General features: G+C 42.5%; 1 protein-coding gene across 1 annotated transcript; it reads right to left on the bottom strand.

Moving 5' to 3' along the window:
* Nucleotides 1-5,224: 5,224 nt before the first annotated feature.
* LOC124116541 lies at nt 5,225-16,998 on the bottom strand. The gene is made up of 11 exons (XM_046477903.2): nt 16,873-16,998; nt 16,070-16,244; nt 15,604-15,745; nt 15,010-15,057; nt 14,196-14,407; nt 11,384-11,473; nt 8,861-9,203; nt 7,831-7,998; nt 7,353-7,475; nt 6,555-6,672; nt 5,225-5,489 (listed from the first exon to the last, which is right to left on the bottom strand). Exons 2-11 carry the CDS (start codon nt 16,229-16,231, stop codon nt 5,240-5,242), a joined length of 1,656 nt encoding a protein of 551 aa, XP_046333859.2. The 5' UTR covers nt 16,232-16,244; nt 16,873-16,998; the 3' UTR covers nt 5,225-5,239.
* Nucleotides 16,999-20,912: the final 3,914 nt, after the last annotated feature.

Genomic DNA, 20,912 nt, shown 5'->3' with positions numbered 1-20,912 from the left:
GGGAGGTAACTCTAAACCCGGAAGTATGTCTATAAATAGAACGCAATGTAGACGTAGTTTGGAATGGTTGTGTGAGTGTTGTGATGATGTCATCATAGTAATACCGTTGTGTTGTCAGTTATGGTTTTTATCTGAACAAGTAAATTCGTTTGAGTTTACCGGCGACTTGAGTCTTTTTTCAATTGCTTGTTGGTCTTTTCCGGGATTATATTTATTGCCAATTATTTCCTTTTCAAAGATTATCCATTTGTATACATTCCCGCGTGTTAGTACCGCGAGATGTGAAGAGCTTTATTAAGAGTGATGGTGATAAGCTTGAACTGTGCAACAATGTGCTTGTGCTGAAAACCATTGACAGCGTGAAAAGAGTGATTTGCCCTCAATCAGCAGCAGAGAGGATTTTAAGGGCTCTTCATGATGGAAATGGCCATTTTGGAATTGATAAGACTATTGCTGCTGTGCAGAAGAAGTTCTTCTGTTTTGGATGGCGACGCGATGTAAGAGAGTGGTGCATGTCCTATGTTACTTGCCTAAAGAGGAAAAATCCTTCACTGCCAGACCGAACACCTGAGGGGAAGACGATTATCCCAGATCAACCATTCTTGTGGTGGAAAATGGACTTCCAACAACACAACGGGGTAATCGATACTTGTTTGTGCTGTGTGATCCTTTCAGCAAATGGGTAGAGGCATTTGCAGTACCTGATCAGTCGGCGGAAAAAACTGCTACAAATATATATAACGAAATTGTGTGCCGCTATAGACTGCCAGAGGGACTACAATCTGACCAAGGTCGGAACTTTGAAGCTAAACTTCTCCAAGAGTTGTGCAGCAAGCTGGGCTTTAAAAGAACAAGAACCTCTCCATACAACCCACAGTGCAATGGACAGGTTGAAAGAATGAATAGAACTCTAGCTGAAAGACTAGCTCTTCTAACAGAAGCTCATGACCAAAAGGATTGGGATGAGAAGTTACCGTCAGCATTGTCAGCTATTCGCACATCAACAAATAAGGTCACAGAAGAGACCCCATTCAAGATTGTGTTTGGCCAATCCCCTAGAGACAAAACAGACAGTGATGTAAGTGGAAATCAGAAACCGGTGACTGATTCATCAGCTAAACTGAGTGTATCAGTGATTTGCAGAAGACTGTGAGAGAGAAGATTTTAAAAGAGCAAGAGCAGAGGTGTGAAAAGAAACAACATACCAAATTTCCACCATTCAAAGAAGGCGAAAAAGTGTGGGTATATCATCCTCAGCAAGTGCGCGGAACATTTCGGAAACTCATCTAAGAAAGATGGGAAGGGCCTTACCACGTTGAAAGCCAAATCCGTGAAAATACTTGCCATATTCACCCCTGTGAAGGAAATGGACGCTCGCGCGTCATCAATCACCGGAAGCTGGAAAGACATTTTAAGAGACCGGACCACTTGACTACAAGTAGTAGTGGTAGTGATAATGCTAGAGACTGTGTTGTGAATGTGGACACTGAATGTCAATCTTCAGATTCACCTGACATTAACAACTCTACAGGCAACATCAACATTCCAGGAGGTGCAAGTGACATTGTGTTGGGACTTGATGATGTGTTCCCAGCAAGTGTCGTGAAACAAAATTCAACAGACAATTGCCAGAGATATTCCAATCGGATTCGCCAGCCCCCAAAGTGGCAGAGTGACTATCATCTTAACATTGCCTGTATTTCAAGTGAAAATGCTTTTATTGGCATGTTAGTGTTGTATTTGTAATTAACACATTCACCTGTTTTATGCTTACCTGTAAATAGTACTTTATGATACTCGGTTTAATCAGTGTCTAATTTCTCTTCTAATTATTATGTATGAATGTATCTGAGAAGGAGGAGTGAGTGAGTGAGTTAGTTGGGTTTAACGCCGCTTTTAACAGTATTCCAGTTATATCGCGGCGTGTCAGCTTAATGTGGGAGGAAAGCCCGAAGTGATGCAGGTCTCAGACGTTTACCACTTCGGTGAAACCCACGAGCACGGGTATGGTGCTGACAAACCTAGAAACATAATCGTTGGGCGAACCGGAATTCGAACCCACATATATAGGTTTCTGGCGTGCGCAAGGGACTGCACAGCGAATCGCGGCGCCTTAAACGACTGGACCACCCATGCCCCCTTTTTTTTACTCAGAACATATTTGCCACTAACAGTACTAAGTGCTCTGAATACATATTCCTGAGACATAACAATGAATCGGATACACCTATGACTATCAATGTACCATTTCGGTACTCATCATTCTTGGACTGTTAAACAAATGTAGACATATAATGTTTACAAAATATTATATCTGAACTTGCAATGTGCAAAATTCAAATGATCGAATAAAACCTCCAAAAGCAGCTACAATCATTGCAGCAACTATGCTGTCTTTAAAATATTTCTCACTTTCTAGAGACGATACCACACAACGAAGTTGCAATATTTCTATAGGTGTATCTCGCATTCTTCTTTTAACAAGATCATTAAGAAGTGTGTAGTCAACATGGATCACCTCCAAAGAGTTTGCTTGCTATTCAGAGTGTCGATATGCCAACTGGTAGCATCGGCAAGCTTCAAGAACATTGGCATCGCGTTATGACAACACAAGTGTATGCAGTATGGCTGTCGAGGTATTCGATACAACATTGAGAATATGACGTGTCATCTGTCAGAAATGGACTCAGAAGTGATTATCGAGGAGACAGGACACTTCTTTGGACCTATACATTTATCAAATGTAAGATTTGTACAAAATTCCTACAACCATCTTATTTTCTTAACATGATCATACGGATTAATATGTGGATTTTCTTCTTAATTGCTATATCTTCCAATTGTGCACAGTGATGTGTAGGATGACGAGCAAAGAAGACTGCAAAGCAGTATCACTGCACCATACATATGAAAGTCAAATAATGGTCTTCCTATAAACATACCATTTTCATATCTATCATATTTCGTGTAGTGACCAGTCATTCAGTACTGGAAAATACTGCTATCTGACTAATATTATGCTTTTAAATTCAAAGTAGTTTCATTGTGAATATTTTTTAAGTAAGATGTACGTTCGAATCATGTTTTTCCTTCAGAGTTTGGCAGAACCATACCCATTCCTCTGGCTTTTCTTCCCAGCAAAGGTGCCATGGTGTCACGTGACCGAAATACTGTTCAAAATTGTGTTAAGCCCAATTTACACACTGAGTGACGTTAAGTAATGATTGTCAAAATTACACAGTGAAAATAGATTTAATTAATCCCTAATGGCCCTGGTCTTCAGTGCTGTAATGTTGTGTAAACGCTGCATGCAGAAGTATTTCCACCATCCAATACTCATGTTAGTTAACTCTAACGACAAGCATAAGGTACGAGGGGCCTTCTCTCACCCAGAATCAGATAGGTTGGCAAACTGTAGCAAACATGTCTGGATCACTCTCTAACCATTGCAGTCAACCTAGTGCCTCTGCACGAATCGTCACATCTTATACAGTCCATTAGACTGTTTCTCTTTTTTTTAAAGTCTATACAGTAAACTACGGTTATAATGAACACGCTTATAACAAACTGACGGAAATAACGAACTTACTTTTTTGGTCCCGACTATTTGCTGTAGTCATGCTGTATATATGCTTATAACGAACTATGGTTATAACGAACTAAAATTAGTAGTCCCCTTGAGTTCGATATAACCGTACTTTACTGTACATTGAAAAAATAACCCCTCCTTTTTTACACTGATACCCATGGAAATTCGGGTTATGATAGGTCTTCAGCTGCCCATGCTTGCTGTAAAAGGCGACTATTCTTGTAACCGGATCGGGTGGTCAGGCTCGCTGACTTGGTTTGATGCATGTCATCGCATCCAAGTTTGCGTGTTTATGCCTTCTTCCACCAGCAGTCACCGAACTCTTTTGCATAGCTAGCGGTACGGCTACTTTGATGTGTAAAGGTATACAGTGCTTCTCCTAGTTGAAGTAGCACATCTTTATAATTATGCAAAACGGTCTGTAATTAACACTAAAGGCTGCCATTAGACCAGACTGGACTTATTTTTAGAAGTAGAGCGTTTGTATAAAACCAATGAAGAGAGTCCAATCCCGTGATATGCAAATTTACTTGTGGCGCGTGGCGTGAGAGTGATCGTCTTTGCAGAAATTCTGTAACTGAACTATTTTCGAGATAAAAAATGATCGCCTGGTATTTCATGTCGGAATCTCTTTTGTATAACGTTACTGGTAATTACACATAAAAAGATAATGTTCTTTATCATATAATGGGTATGTTTCTCCGACTTTCTCCGCAGGATATAGCAAACGGATATCCGTTGGGGTCATATGCAGATAGAGATGCAAATATCAAAGGTCGGGACTACTTCCAGATTAAGAATTAACCATCAGGAATCTGGAGAAACTAGATAATTGCTATCATTATCAAAAGAAAATTCTAATATTCTGAAAATCAGTGTCTATCTGTGACGTAGCACGTTTTGGCAACTTTGGAGATATCAAGTGCAAAACAATTTTGCGAGCCAAGCGGGATCACTTTCCATATACCTTTGCAGATTGGAACCTATTCAACAATTTAAAACAGTGGGATTTGACCGAAATATGTTCGAGTTGTAGCCTTGTTTCGTTTTGTGGCTGTGTGTACATCATATAAACTTCGTAACGTTATAACAGGAGAGGCCGACTGTCAACAACGTCTGACTGTGTCGGTGACGTTTCATAGACTAAGGTTAGAGTAGCTTCCCTTTGATAAAGGGCAGTTACTCTTTTGGACAGACCGATGGATTGCCGCGAAAGTAAAAATAATTTGTGTAGGCAATTGTTGTGTTGTATATATGTAGTTACGCCTCTGTATAAGAAATAGGTTTCAGTTGGAACTATATTGGCAACTGTCACTGTCCGACTGACACATATCTTACCTTCTGACGTAATATATATTAATGCGCACATTCCAGGAAAACTTGCAATGTTTAGGTAATGTTTCTGAGAGATGGGAAGATATTTTCGAGCACAGAATTGAAGAATGACATTATATGATGAAGTGGTTATCACGCTTGTGTGTTTTGGGATGGTAAATTCCCTGTTAGGAATAAACACTTTGTATTATGCTCGCCAAGGCCCGCTTAATACAATGTTTATTCCTAATACAGGATATTTACCATCCCCAAACACACTCGCGTGATAACCTCTCTATATACTTTGAAAACGTAAACGAGTCCATGTGATAAATTTTATCCAATCAATGAAACTTTTGCTTTTGGTGCATAGTAGCAGTAGTGCATCCTTGGATTTTTGCCACCGTCGATGTACGGATGTGATCCTCCGAGTGAGTCGTCACCCCAGATGTCCTCAGTGTCGGTTTCTACGTATTCCTCCGTCAGTCTCATATCAGTGACCCGCTGACACCCTCGGTTGTACTTGAGAAGGAAGAAAGGCTTGCTGGAGGGGAGAGCGATCTCATGGATTGGCAGCCCGTCGTCTCTGAAGAGAAATCAGTCAAGATGTGGGCCAATTGTCGGATCCATGATGAAATTGTATTTGTTGACTCAAATGTTATCATGTGTACAAATGATCATCATTATAACACAGGGCAAGTCCTTTGGGGGACCGAACACTTGATGTAGTGGTGGTGGTGGAGCATACTCGAGGGGGGTTCGTGGGACTTTATTGAAAAAATACATTGTCTCACACATTTCGTGAAAAAAATAATTATGCTTGAGACGGAGGAAATACAAAGGAAATTGTACATAACTTTCATGAGGTGAGGTGGGGTTTTTTTAGAATAAAATGCATGGGCTCTTGACCGTTGATTATTTTCGTCTTTAAGAATTAAGAATGTGAGAATCGCGTAAAACGATTGATATAAAGAGCAAAGTCAGAAACTGTCGGGGTACGATGACCAAGTCACCAAGCCTACGATCAGCTGTTTTTAGTGCTATTTTAGACCTGCCCACACTGGTCTCCCCAAGGAAGGCGTGAACATGACATGAAAATTGCGGGTCGGTAGCTAGGTGGTTAAAGTGCCAACAAGTACCCTGTTCAGTTCCTCATCTTTGACCATCCGAACCATTACGTTACCCCTTACGACAAACAAAAGTTAATGGGAACCTATTGTAGCAAGGAATCCCAAAGAAGATAAATCACGTGGCTTACGCATGATGGCGCATTGAACCAATCGACAACAGAAAGTGATGGACATGCCCAAACAAGAAGAATATGCCTGACAGAGAGTGACCCACAGAACTAAAATGTTTCAATTACTTCTGATGTCAGCAATATTCATGTCAGAACCGGGCAAACCAGTGATTGATATTCAGAACAAAGCCTTAGGCTATCAAGTCAGCGAGCCTGAACATCCGATCCATTTAGTCCCATCTTACGACACTCGATGGTTAGGAGTCTGACACGACGGACAACATTGTTACACTACTGACCAACTCATAGTCATGGTCGGGACAAATCTCAGATTCCGACCTGTGTTAAAATACAAGACTTGGCGAATAACATGAGGGAGACAAGGATTAGAAACCGAAGACAAAGTAATACCGGCAGCAGTAGTCGATCCTCGTGTTGTCGTTGTAGACGCCGTCAGGGAGGGCACCACCTGCCATGTTTTTGTTATTATGGCGTTCGTCGTTCCAGTAGATCCACCCTTCCTGGAAATCTGAACAAATACAATCATGGGGAGTATAATCATCCGACTAGCCGTGCAACATGATGATAGGACGCCTATAGAGAGTAGGTAACGCTGCCTACTGCCCTGGTTATTCTCCTAGTAAGCTCTCCATGTTTTCGCCTTTAAATGTATCACTATATCTGTCAACATTATAACGATGTCTTGAGTTGTGAGCTCATGACCAAATGGAACATCACCTGACCGGTAGACTCTCCAGGTGGACAGACTCACCTTATGAACAGAATATCCTGGTGGACAGACTCACCTGACGGGTAGGCTCACCTGATGGACAGACGCTCCTGGTGGACAGACTCACCTGATGGACAGAAATCCTGTTGGACTTACTCACCTGATGGACAGAATATCCTGGTGGACAGACTCACCTGACGGGTAGGCTCACCTGATGGACAGACGCTCCTGGTGGACAGACTCACCTGATGGACAGAAATCCTGTTGGACTTACTCACCTGATGGACAGAATATCCTGGTGGACAGACTTACATGGTGGGCAGATGCGCCTTCTTGATAGGCTCATTTGGAGGACAGACTCACAACTTGGACAGACTCACATGAACAGGCATTTACATGAAGGCCGATGTACCTGACGGGCAGACTCCACTGATGAGTAGACTACTAGAAGGACAGACTCACCTGATGAGTAGACTCACCAGAAGGACAGGTTCCATACTTCATGACGCAGTAGTCCCCTGCCGGCCACATCATGTCAAACTCGGTGGCTTTCACATCCCCCTTCATGCAAAAGTCGAAGCGTATGTTGTCTCCAAATGACCCTTTAGGAAAACAATCAAGCTGAAACACGCTTCTAGATGTATTCCAACTTCATCAGGGAGTGTACTACTACTTTTTTAGTAATGTGGAATTACACCCTGTAATTGTGCACAGAAAGGTTATATTCACAAGTCGAAAAAAGGCCTCGAATCGCCCTCTTGATGCTCGTAAATAAGTACAGACATCCCGAAACCTCTAACGATCAAGTCTTATCGATCAAGTCATGTTTGTAAACAACCAGGGGCGGTAACTCTAATCACTTCCTGTTAAAACCTGTCCACCACAGCACTCATCATTTTACAAGCCTTACAGCCATTTACTGCCCCTATCACGAGTGTAATGAGTTATCTCCCCTACCCGCCAGGTGAAGCTGTCCAGACGCATAGTTGTGAGTCATTACGTCCTCGAAGTCCTCGTACCTCCACCCCTCGTGCCACGTGACCCGTCCCCCCGGGCATCCAGTCTTCGCCTTCATCAGCCCGTATGTACCCTGGGGCCACGTCACAGGGATTATCAGCTGGGGGTCTGATGAAAGTCAGATAATCAATAATATATTACATCAGCTAATAAAATATAATCAAATCTTATGTCCTTTGGAATGTAGGTACCTTGAGGTTCACTTTACCACTGAAGATCTCCTATTAGTTTCAGAACATATAGACTGCATGTCAGTACCTCAGCTGATAAAATAATCCACGTTTTGAAAAATTCAAAATACTACTCAAATACAGACAAACTTGGAATTGACATTGGATTTAACATTGAGAGGTGTAAGAGAAAACTTCTATCAAACAAGTTTGCCAAATTCTGAGCCCCTAAAGAAACAAATGATCGGTCGTCCATGTGTGTTCGTGGCCAAATGGCTGCTGCTCTATAAAATATGTGGGGCGTTGGGGAAGCCGAGTGGTTAAAAGACCGGGTTCCATTCCTCTCATGGGTACACAGAGTTGAGTCCCCCCCCCAAACTCGATTGTTATTCTCGACGATGTTATTAAGACTTGACTTAAACATTTCATATATTTATGGAGGCTTTAAAGGATGGTGACAATTCCTTGTGATAGGGTCTGAAGCATTATTATTGTTTTCAAGCATTTTTGGGGACAAATAATTTTCCCCCATAATATAACATATGGCTAAACATAACGTAACGTGACTTGCCATGACAAGACATGACATGGTATGACGTGACGTGACGGGACGGGACGCGACGTGACGTGACGTGACGCGACGCGACGCGACGTGACGCGACGTGACGTGACGTATGTTACAAAACGGTCTTTGTCATGTGTTAAAACACACAAAAAAACTTCACCCAGGACGTAATGACATCATGTAAAAAACAGAATGATAAACGTCAGGCGATTTGATTTGATTCTTAAAGACTTGCCCGTTGGTCCCTGTGCCATTTTGTAGGCAGCATAACCTTGCAGCGCCTTTGCAACGTTAGCTTGACGTCTACTGAGTGCCACCGTGTCCACGCCTTCCCCACACTGCTGGCCACTCATGAAGTCATCCATCTTCTGCCAGTATTTAGAGTTGAAGGCCGTGTCTATGGTAACGATTTTGACCCCGATGGGTTCGGGAAGTTCCGGAGTTCCTGCCTCGAGCGTGTACTGGAAATCCCCAAATTGCAGCTTGTAGCTGTCGCTGCCTTTGAACTTCTCAAAGTTGACAGCAAGGGAGGCCCCGTACCCCATGTAGGATCCTCCCAGGGAGATGTCAGCCCCTCCCTGAAAAGATGAAGAACCTGTAGGAACCTTTGGGGTTTTAGTTTCTTTTCTGTCTAACGCCGAACTCAGCAATATTCCAGCTATATGGAATATATCGATCTACCGAGCGAGCGAGCCTGACCACCCGATCCCAATAGTCGCCTCTTGCGACAAGTCTTTTATGGCAAGCATGGGTTGCTGAATACCTATTTTACCCTGTATCTTTACGGGTCTGGTGTTGGGATGAGTATCGATGTGGGATGACGGAGCCATACAGGAACGTTATAGGGGGTCGGTATACCACATATACACGTGTTACAGACACTGACAGCAATACATACATATATAACGAGTACAAAAAGGTTCGAGTTGGCTAATGTACATACTTTTCTCTATTTCTCTTCATTCCTTTCTGTCATATATTGTATTAAATGTGAATAATGGGAGACGGCTATCTAGGTTGTGCATCCAAACCGTTTAATAAATAAAAAAAACATTCCCAAAAAATCCCGCGTTTGTGAATTTTCATTCATTTTACCTGATGTGTTCAGAGTAGCATGAACCATTAAATACAATATCATTTGCAGCCAAATTGCACAATAAGAAAATAGGAATGTCAAATCATAAATAAATCAATATAAGTTCAATCGGTGAAGACGTCAGTTCACATTTGGCGTTGTTCTCAGTACCTACTGCGTCCACCATGTGCCCTCAAACTCTTTGGCGTCTTGTCGGCATGAATTGGAGAAGTCTTTGGGTCCGAGCTCGTGGATTCCTTGCCCATCAGCCCTGCAATACGTGTAGCGTTGCTGAAGCGTCTGGGGTTGCGGTTGATGCTGACGTACCTTTCTATCAAGGTCATCCCACAAATGTTCAATGGGGTTAAATTCTTACGCTTTGGGAGCAAGGCCATGGGAGAATTGTAACGTTCTCATTCTGTTGATTGTCAACCGTGTACCTTGCAGAGTGCTTCCTGGCAATATCTTACGAACGTATTTGCACAATCGAATTCGTCAATATAGCCATCTCAGCACTGGGCAAAAAGAGCGTCTTCTGGCTCGAAAACCACCCTCACACAAATGATTACGGATGAGCCAACTGAAACCAGATACTCCTCCACATGAGGTTTCAGTTGCTGCGACAGTCACGTTACGCAAATGAAGAACCCGGATGTTCCTGGGCGGCAGTGGTGATTCGAGATCTGCCAATTCAGGGCCGATCGCGCGTGGAATTGGTTTTCCCATATCTATCCAGTAAGACGAGACATGGTGCTCTGGTGAGCGTTGAGATGACATGTGACTGCAGAGACTCCCCAGCCCCCCGGCGTCCGATGACAATGTTTTGATTGATAACATTGAGTCGTGGCATGACGTTTTTGATCCATGGATCAAACAGAACTTATTAAATGTAAAATGTGCAAGATGGGTTGTTATATAGGCAGTATAATTGCTCACGATTATCAAATAGCACGTGGGCACTGCAAAGAGTTCTTTCTCCACGGCATTGTATCACTAATTTCACCCAGAAATATTTTACAGTTTACAATGGTCCATTTTGCCACGCTGAATCCTTCCTATGAACTTAAAGAGCATTTAAACGTAAAACTGTTACAATTTAATACTATTTCTGAAAAATATATGTAATTGCCTCTTTCCATATCACATATGCGGGTTTTTAAAGTTTATGTTTATACTAAAAAAAGGACAATATTACAATTTGAAATTGCTTTGCAAATTATTGCACTCATATTGCTAAAACCTTGTGATCACAGGAATCTGTATCCTCGCAATGATAAGATTGTCCCGAAAGCGACTCAAATCGTGAATACGCCTGCAGCTTGTCAAAACCCTGATAATTCATAACCCTCAGTCCATAGTCCTTCACGTTTGCTAAGTGGGGACAACAGGTCAAGTTGCGTCCCTTAGATGGATCAGGAACCAATGATCGTGGTTTCGAGCACCAGATTCGCCTTGAATATATTGTTTAATCTGTGACCACTATGGCCATGTTTGTGGTGAACGATCGAGCAGATTTATTTTGTTTTTTTCTCCCACTCCAAGCTGACAAGCTATAACTGATATACTGCTCAAAGCAGCGTTAAACTCAACTGACTCAACGATGTTCATTACAGTTCAGTACACCGATTTGGCTTCAATTCTGTAATTTAACGTTACATCGTACCGTGTCACCTACTGCCTCACCTGCTTCCTGACATGCTCGACAAACTGACTGAGAGTGCTCTTGTACCTCTTGATCTGCTTACTTCCGAGCTCCACCTCCATCGTCACGTGCTGGCAATACAAAATTGAAGAGTGAGTGAGTGAGTGAGTGAGTGAGTTGGGTTTTTAACGCCGCTTTTAACAGTATTCCAGTTATATCACGGCGTGTCAGCTTAATGTGGGAGGAAAGCCCGAAGTGATGCAGGTCTCAGACGTTTACCACTTCGGTGAAACCCTCGAGCACGGGTATGGTGCTGACAAACCTAGAAACATAATCGGGGCGAACCGGGATTCGAACCCACAATCATAGGTTTCTGGCGTGCCCAAGGGACGCAACTCTGCACAGCGAATCGCGGCGCCTTAGACGACTGGGCCACCCGTGCCCCCACAGGGGGAAAGAGTCAGAAAGTGATGAACCTGACACATCCAGGTGTTTGTTGTGCTTAGGTGTCACATAAATTAATATAAATGAGGCAAAGGCACAGGTATGGGGATACGATCTTCTACCCCATACACCGTATTCACCATATCGGGACCCTGAGACTACCACCTGTTTTAAATTTGAGAAAAACAACCCACTTGTTTCATGGTCAGAGGTTTAACCGGGACCAAGAATTGGCTACTGTTGTGGAGGGCTGGTTGACAGACCAGGATCTAACACATCAGGGGTAACTGACGTGGAGGAGCACTGGAGCAAGTGTACTGATCTGCAGTGCTACTGTGTTGAAAATAAATATAGCTTAGGACGAGTAAAAATTCAATGCATGCTATGCTTAAACCTGCCCCACTCGTCTATAAAGGCCATGTATTTAGTCTCACTGTACACAGACGACAGACTTACCGTACCCCACTGGTCTATGAAAGCCATGTATTTAGTCTCATTGTACACAGACGACAGACTTACCGTACCCCACTAGTCTATGAAGGCCATGTATTTAGTCTCACTGTACACAGACGACAGGCTTACCGTACCCCACTGGTCTATGAAAGCCATGTATTTAGTCTCATTGTACACAGACGACAGACTTACCGTACCCCACTTGTCTATGAAGGCCATGTATTTAGTCTCATTGTACACAGACGACAGACTTACCGTACCCCACTTGTCTATGAAGGCCAGGTATTTAGTCTCACTGTACACAGACGACAGACTTACCGTACCCCACTGGTCTATGAAAGCCATGTATTTAGTCTCATTGTACACAGACGACAGACTTACCGTACCCCACTTGTCTATGAAGGCCATGTATTTAGTCTCATTGTACACAGACGACAGACTTACCGTACCCCACTGGTCTATGAAAGCCATGTATTTAGTCTCATTGTTCACAGACGACAGACTTACCGTACCCCACTTGTCTATGAAGGCCAGGTATTTAGTCTCATTGTACACAGACGACAGACTTACCGTACCCCACTGGTCTATGAAGGCCGTGTATTTAGTCTCATTGTACACAGACGACAGATTTACCGTACCCCACTCGTCTATGAAGGCCGTGTATTTAGTCTCATTGTACACAGACGACAGACTTACCGTGACCAACTAGTCTATGAAGGCCATGTATTTAGTCTCATTGTTCACAGACGACAGACTTACCGTTCCCCACTTGTCTATGAAGGCCGTGTATTTAGTCTCATTGTTCACAGACGACAGATTTACCGTTCCCCACTGGTCTATGAAGGCCGTGTATTTAGTTTCATTCTTCACAGAGGACAGACTTACCGTAACCCACTAGTCTATGAAGGCCATGTATTTAGTCTCATTGTACACAGACGACAGACTTACCGTACCCCACTAGTCTATGAAGGCCATGTATTTAGTCTCACTGTACACAGACGACAGACTTACCGTACCCCACTGGTCTATGAAAGCCATGTATTTAGTCTCATTGTACACAGACGACAGACTTACCGTACCCCACTTGTCTATGAAGGCCATGTATTTAGTCTCATTGTACACAGACGACAGACTTACCGTACCCCACTGGTCTATGAAAGCCATGTATTTAGTCTCATTGTTCACAGACGACAGACTTACCGTACCCCACTTGTCTATGAAGGCCAGGTATTTAGTCTCATTGTACACAGACGACAGACTTACCGTACCCCACTGGTCTATGAAGGCCGTGTATTTAGTCTCATTGTACACAGACGACAGATTTACCGTACCCCACTCGTCTATGAAGGCCGTGTATTTAGTCTCATTGTACACAGACGACAGACTTACCGTGACCAACTAGTCTATGAAGGCCATGTATTTAGTCTCATTGTTCACAGACGACAGACTTACCGTTCCCCACTTGTCTATGAAGGCCGTGTATTTAGTCTCATTGTTCACAGACGACAGATTTACCGTTCCCCACTGGTCTATGAAGGCCGTGTATTTAGTTTCATTCTTCACAGAGGACAGACTTACCGTAACCCACTAGTCTATGAAGGCCATGTATTTAGTCTCATTGTACACAGACGACAGACTAACCGTGACCCACTAGTCTATGAAGGCCATGTATTTAGTCTCATTCTTCACAGAGGACAGACTTACCGTACCCCACTCGTCTATGAAGGACATGTATTTACTCTCATTGTACACAGACGACAGACTTACCGTAACCCACTAGTCTATGAAGGACGTGTATTTAGTCTCATTGTACACAGACGACAGACTTACCGTAACCCACTCGTCTATGAAGGACATGTATTTACTCTCATTGTACACAGACGACAGACTTACCGTAACCCACTAGTCTATGAAGGACGTGTATTTAGTCTCATTGTACACAGACGACAGACTTACCGTGCCCCACTGGTCTATGAAGGCCATGTATTTAGTCTCATTGTACACAGACGGCAGTCCACAACCGGCAGCAGCAAAGTTAGTACTGACGGAAAAGCCCAAGGACTGCACCAGCTCATCCGCGTATCTCGCCCGGCCGAGGTTACAGACGTTCTGGTTGTCCAGGAACACCTCGTGCTTCTGATTGGTCTGCTCTCGTGCATGCTGGTAACCTGACAACATATATGATTGGTTAATGTTAACTGACAACATCTATGATTGGTTAACTTAAGGGACAACATGTTACGATTAATTCATTCTGTTGACAGATTGTGGTCCACACTACAGAAACAGCATGTGGTCGTTTTCTTCACGTGAGATTCCATACAAGGTCATTTTGTTAGAGGCTTATTTGCGGTGTCTTCAGCCATAATGTGGTTATATTAATACGTGGCGTAAAATCCTACTCACCCATTCGGGTCAACGGAGCCATAAAAGGCAATGTTTTGTATGCAAAGCGCAAAAATGGATTGCACATTTCATTTAAGGACGGGGGCACGGATGAAGTTTAAGGCTCCCTTGGGCACGTCAGAAACCTATGATTGTGGGTTCGAATCCCGGTTCGCACGGTTATGTTTCTAGGTTTGTCAGCACCATACCCGTGCTCGTGGGTTTCACCGAAGAGGTAAACGTCTGAGACCTGCATCACTTCGGGCTTTCCTCCCACATTCAGCTGACACGCAGCGATATAACTGGAACACTGTTAAAAGCGGCGTCAAACCCAACTCACTCGTTTAATCTACTGACATCATGACATCCCTGAAGGGAAACTTACGTCCACTGAGACTGAAGGCAAACTTAGCCACAGCGGCGTTCACTCCACCTGAAACATAATCGTTGGCATCACATTCTACTCATGAGCACTTCTGTTACCTGATCATATATGTATGTTGAACTGACGACACGGGCTGTGATTCTTATTGGAGACAATATTTGTCAGGCTTACTGATCAGGGGTCTGAGTCTTGTCCAGTATTAGATCTTCCAGACGTCCTGGCCAGGGATCGGAGTCTTGTCCAGCCTTAGACCTCCCAAACTTCCTGATCAGGGGTCGGAGTCTTAGTCTTAGATCTCACATATTTCCTGATCAGAGATCGCAGTCTTGTCCAGTCTCAGATCTCCCAGGCCTCCTGATCAGAGGTTGGAGTCTTGTCCTGTCCTGGATGTCAAAGACTTCCTGGTGAGAGGTCGGAGCCCAGACCAGATTTCACGATCTTAGCCGTGACCAGTTCATTGCCTTACGTGCTGCTTAAGAGATACTATTACACATAGTTTAGACTTACATGAAGTCCAATGATTGCCCTAATAAACGTATTAATGCATATGTATGTAAGTAAGGGATGATTAACTGGAGCAAGACGTTCACCTACCAGAAGACTTAACGTCTAGACCTAGTTTATCCTGGTACGATTTGCTGCCGTAGAACACGTGATTCTCCTGGATGTGCACGCAACTGTGTCGCTTCTCTACCACCACTTCCGGAGGGTTGTTGCCAGGGGCGATGTTGAATACCTTGCGTGTGTACAGGAGCCACAGCTTTTATATACCGATTTGAGTGAACACCTTCTTAATTAATGTTTTGTTAAATGTCCAGATTGTTCAGATAAATCCGATATCGAAAAGTTTCGTTTGATATTTCAACAATTCCAGTGTTTTTTTTCACTTTTGCGAAAAACGTTTTTAAGCTATATCGGAGAAAACACATTTTCTAATTCTATTTTATTTGTTAATCCATGTATATACGTCCTCTCGTAATTCTCCCATGTATGATTCTATACGTTTTATCTTACATATATTTCTGAGACGCTGATAAGTTTTTGTCTGTCTGTCAGATACCTTCCGTGTGTAGAGAAGCCCCGGGTCGACTCCCCCCAGGGTGCTGTCCCCTCCGTCTGGGTTGGCTGTCAGCAGGTTGTACCCCACGCCCACAAATTCCACTCCTGGCGAACTTGCCGACACGCCCACCACCAACAGTGACGTCAGCAGTGATATCATCATGACTACACCGTCACTGGAGAGAAATAATTCTGAATAACTTACATGGACTTAGTCATCAATACTGGAAGTGATGTCACAGACACCAAGATGTCACCGGAAGTGACATCAAGAGCCGATAATATGCATTCCTATGGAAACAGATATTGTTTAAAATATATATCACACTCTCCGAAATAATATAAACAACTACTCTGTCCTGGGCCCACTTGCACAAAGCGATCTTAGCGCTAAGATGACCATAACTCCCATACTCTAACATAGGCTTACCATAGTCTTACAACTGAGATCGCTTTGTGCAAGTGCGTCCTGGATAACAAAATTATACAATGGATTGAATTTGTTTGACGATAATAACAAAAGTAACTGCCTAACGATTCCAATTTAGGTAAAGGCTAAAATAACAGAGGAAATATCAAAGAAACAAAACAAATGACCCTTTGCTTTAACGCACAGTTAGTTTTGCACATATTTAGATCAAGATAATTTTTGTAGAAATGGTGTATTGGGTCACCTATGGCATACTGTAAAGGACATCATTGCGATCTCAACCTTTGGAAACAAGTCAAATATGCCCAAAGTGCGAGACTGCGAGATTGCGAGAATGTCCCTTAAATATTCCGTAGTTATCCTGTGTACATTACCTTCTTTCCAAAGCAGCTGAAAATTTGACCAGTCGTATTCTCCCGTACTGCGCAGTGGGACCCACCTGACATTGGTGTGGTAGTCAGACAAGAGTCTTATCTGGAGATTACATTCTATCTGCCCAGATCATGCATGATAAGGCTGTCTAAACGTATGACCTGATTCTTACTACATATCTGGGAATACACCGATGGAGACCTGGATTGTCTTTGTTATTTTATGCACTATGCACTATGCACTATGCACTATGCACTATCCAGCTATATAATGACGCATGGTAAACTAGAGACTGGGTCAGACACACAAGTGCTTGATTCAGCAACTCCAAGCAAGCACACCATTGTTGAATCAATGTCAAATTCAGCGTTAAAATGACATTGCTTTTTCGCTGGATTTGAAAGTTGAAATGATGTGAGTGAGTGAGTGAGTGAGTGAGTTGGGTTTTAACGCCGCTTTTAACAGTATTCCAGTTATATCACGGCGTGTCAGCTTAATGTGGGAAGAAAGCCCGAAGTGATGCAGGTCTCAGACGTTTACCACTTCGGTGAAACCCACGAGCACGGGTATGGTGCTGACAAACCTAGAAACATAATTGGGGCGAACCGGGATTCGAACCCACAATCATAGGTTTCTGGCGTGCCTAAGGGACGCAATTCTGCACAGCGAATCGCAGCGCCTTAGACGACTGGGCCACCCGTGCCCCCTGAAATGATGTGGAAATGTCGACGTTGAATCAACATCAGATATCAAAGCTGAAACTCTGAATTTTGGTTGGGTATTGGTTTGATATTGGTTACACTGATACCTACAGCTCTACAGCACTGTATAGAATCAGGTCCAATGGAGTCCGAGTTGCACCTTCCTAGATACTAGAGGACGCTGGCTGAGGTCCAGGGTTCATGCCAATTTCTCCACATTGAAGACCCGTTGTGTATGTGATATATTTAAGGTGAAATATATTTAAGGTGAGTCCAATATGTCACTTTTGGTCTGTCAGATGTCTACACGGCCACCTTTGTTTTGAAAGAGTGAGTGAGTGAGTGAGAGAGTAGTGTTTAACTTTTCTTTTAGCAATTTTCCAGCAATATCAGGGCTGGGGGCACCAGAAATGTGCTTCACACATTGAACCCATGTGGGGAATCGAACCCGGGTGTTCTGCGTTGCGAGTGAACACTTTAACCACTAGGCTACCCGACCGCCCCTGGAGGTGGAAGAGGTGTGGAGGAGGGAGGAGGTAGAGGAGGAGGTAGAAGAGGTGGAGGTTAGGGAGGAGGAGGAAGTGTATGATTAAGTACCGAAGTCCTCATGAACTCTGGTTTGAAGTGATTTTGAGTATCGAAAATGTTCTACGATATGTATTTCTGAAATGTTTATTATCTTATGGTCCAAAAGCGTTTGTTATCATGTATTAGCTATATCAGATTTATATACCCTGTTTCTATCAGCTCAGCGAAGTAGAATCCGATGTGACACCAGATGTATGTCTAGGGCTCTTTTTGTTTAGTCACAAATTAGTCAGATTTAGAGAAAACCTGTAGAGGTGATGGGAAAAGAAGTGTTTGCAGTCGACGTTGGTGGCCTTTCTACACTCCTGAGAGTTTAAATAATACATGAACAGTATCCTTATCACAAAGTGCAGAGAATTGTCATCATGCCTACAGAATACGAAAACATTCTGGAATTTGGTCTCATACAAAAGTCCTTCACACAACCAGTTATTCATCCTGAATTTCTGTGCTTATTTCGAATGTTTAATGGATAAAGAAATTGAAAACAATCAGTCAGGTTAAAAAACACATTGCCTGGGCAAAAAACAAATGCCTTGTGGTTGTGCATATAATTTACTCAGTAGAATCCCTGAATATTCAATACCATTGAAGAGTATGACGAGATTGTGGATATTTTTGAAATTCCAATACTAGTGATAGAAATCGAAATCACAACGACATGTTGGCTCTATACTGAGTCAATGGATGTTCAATCCTATTACCCATACAGTTACTTTGTTTGTAGAGATGAAAGCACTTCCTGGAGAGACTTAATTCATCTGTTGATACACCAAATTACTCATTACTCAAAGTGTCACCCATTGTCCAGTACGACGGAAAGGTTCATGACTGATTAACGATAAAGCTGCTTGAAACCTGATCAATGAGAATGTAGGGATTATGGTACAAAATATAATATACACAAAAATGTTCAGCACACCCCTATTTCATAACCATGGCAAATGGCAAAAATCATTGCATGGGATGACTGACCACAGGAGCTGGGCGATACCAATGTCATCGGATAGAACAAACATTTCACAACAAATAAAGGAGATATTGGTGAGTTGTGTTGAAATTTACTGACAGAAACATCTTGGTAACACAGGTACTGAGTCTGACCTTAGACAATACCTCAAAAAAATATGGAGCTGCAGGATAAGTAAACGAGTTACGTTTGATGATTCATGTGAAAATGTTCCTTAAAGTCTCAACTTGACATGACACGTGAAACAGATCAGTAGCGTCTATAACCGCCTCGTGCCTGGATGACCCGTTCCACCCTACGTCTCATGACGCCAGTAGGACGTTGGACCTGTTCGTGGGTCTACAACAACCACTCCTGATGAAAAGATGCGGGTTTTATACGTTTTGCATCTATGTGAAACTCAGGATCTTCAGTATGGAGCTGACAAACCAAGTAGCTCAATGACCACAAAACATGATTGAAGATCTATATGATCTGCATCATACTTAAAATATTGACCTTGAAACCACCTTGAATATTTGTCAGAAAGTATCATGCAGAAAATGACAGCATGTAGAATGCTGAATCAGCTAATCAATTCAGCATTACATTGTGTAAAGATAATACATTTGAAATGTGTAGTATCAAGGAAGTGTTCAGTCTCATCTATAATCACTTCTGAGTCCATTTCTGATGGATGACACGTCAGATTATCATTTTTTGATCGAATACCATGACACTCATACATGTAGTGACTTAATGTGATGATTATAGAAACTACAAGATGCAGTTGGTATATTGAAACTGTGAATAAAAGGTTATGGATGTTGACCAAGCACTTCTAAATAATCTTGCTAAGGATGTATACGAGATACACAACTGAAAATCCAGACCCAGTCTGATAAGGTACAGCGGGAGACTGGACGACCATCTGACACAGATAAGAAGGGAAATGTTGAACTTCGATTATGAACTTATCTCCATATTACCCGATATTGGATAAGGGTATTTGGTTTTGAAGGCTAAATGTTTGAAAGCACTTGATATCCTTAAGGCGGCATCAAATGCTAAATAGGGTGGAGACCAACAAACTCGGTTACATCTCTATAGAACATTGATTCGATCTAAACTTGATTACGGCTGTTTCAGACATGGTTCAGCCCGTAAATCGTACATTAACCATTCACCATCAAGGTCTAAAGTTGTGTCTGGGGGCATTTAGAACTTCCCCTGTTGAAAGTTTATATGTTGAAGCTAATGAAACTTGTCTTGATATCAGAAGGATAAAACTGGATCTGCAATACGTTACAAAACTCCATTTGAATCCCTCCAATCTGGTGTTTAACATTGTTTTTAATCCCCCTTATCAGACTTTGTATGATAAGAAACCAAGCTCAATTCCTCAACTTGGTATCCGTATTCAACAGCAGATTACAGATGCGGATCTAAACACTTCCCCAATTGCAACTTATATACTACCTGAATTGCCACCATGGCAGTCAATACAGCCTAATGTCAATTTTGAGTTAACGAACTTATTTTTACAGCAGAGGCTAAGGCTATACTGTTAGCCTGGCAACTTATTGAATGTTCAAAAGGAACAGCTTTATCATTTTGTCTGATAGTTTATCCTGTCTGATAGGACATCAACGACCGTAAAACTGACCAATCCCTTTTTAGTTGAAATTTTGAAATGATATGAATATATAGATGATTTGTTAAAAGTCACAATTGTTTTTCATGAAAATGCCATGCCATGAATCGAACCTAAAAATTCACATATCGTGTTAGGCAAGTGATGAAA

This window comes from Haliotis rufescens, unplaced genomic scaffold, assembly GCF_023055435.1.
Source record: "Haliotis rufescens isolate VD_foot unplaced genomic scaffold, xgHalRufe1.0.p SCAF_122, whole genome shotgun sequence".
NCBI lineage: Eukaryota > Metazoa > Mollusca > Gastropoda > Lepetellida > Haliotidae > Haliotis > Haliotis rufescens.
This window is presented reverse-complemented; position numbering and strand designations above follow the sequence as displayed.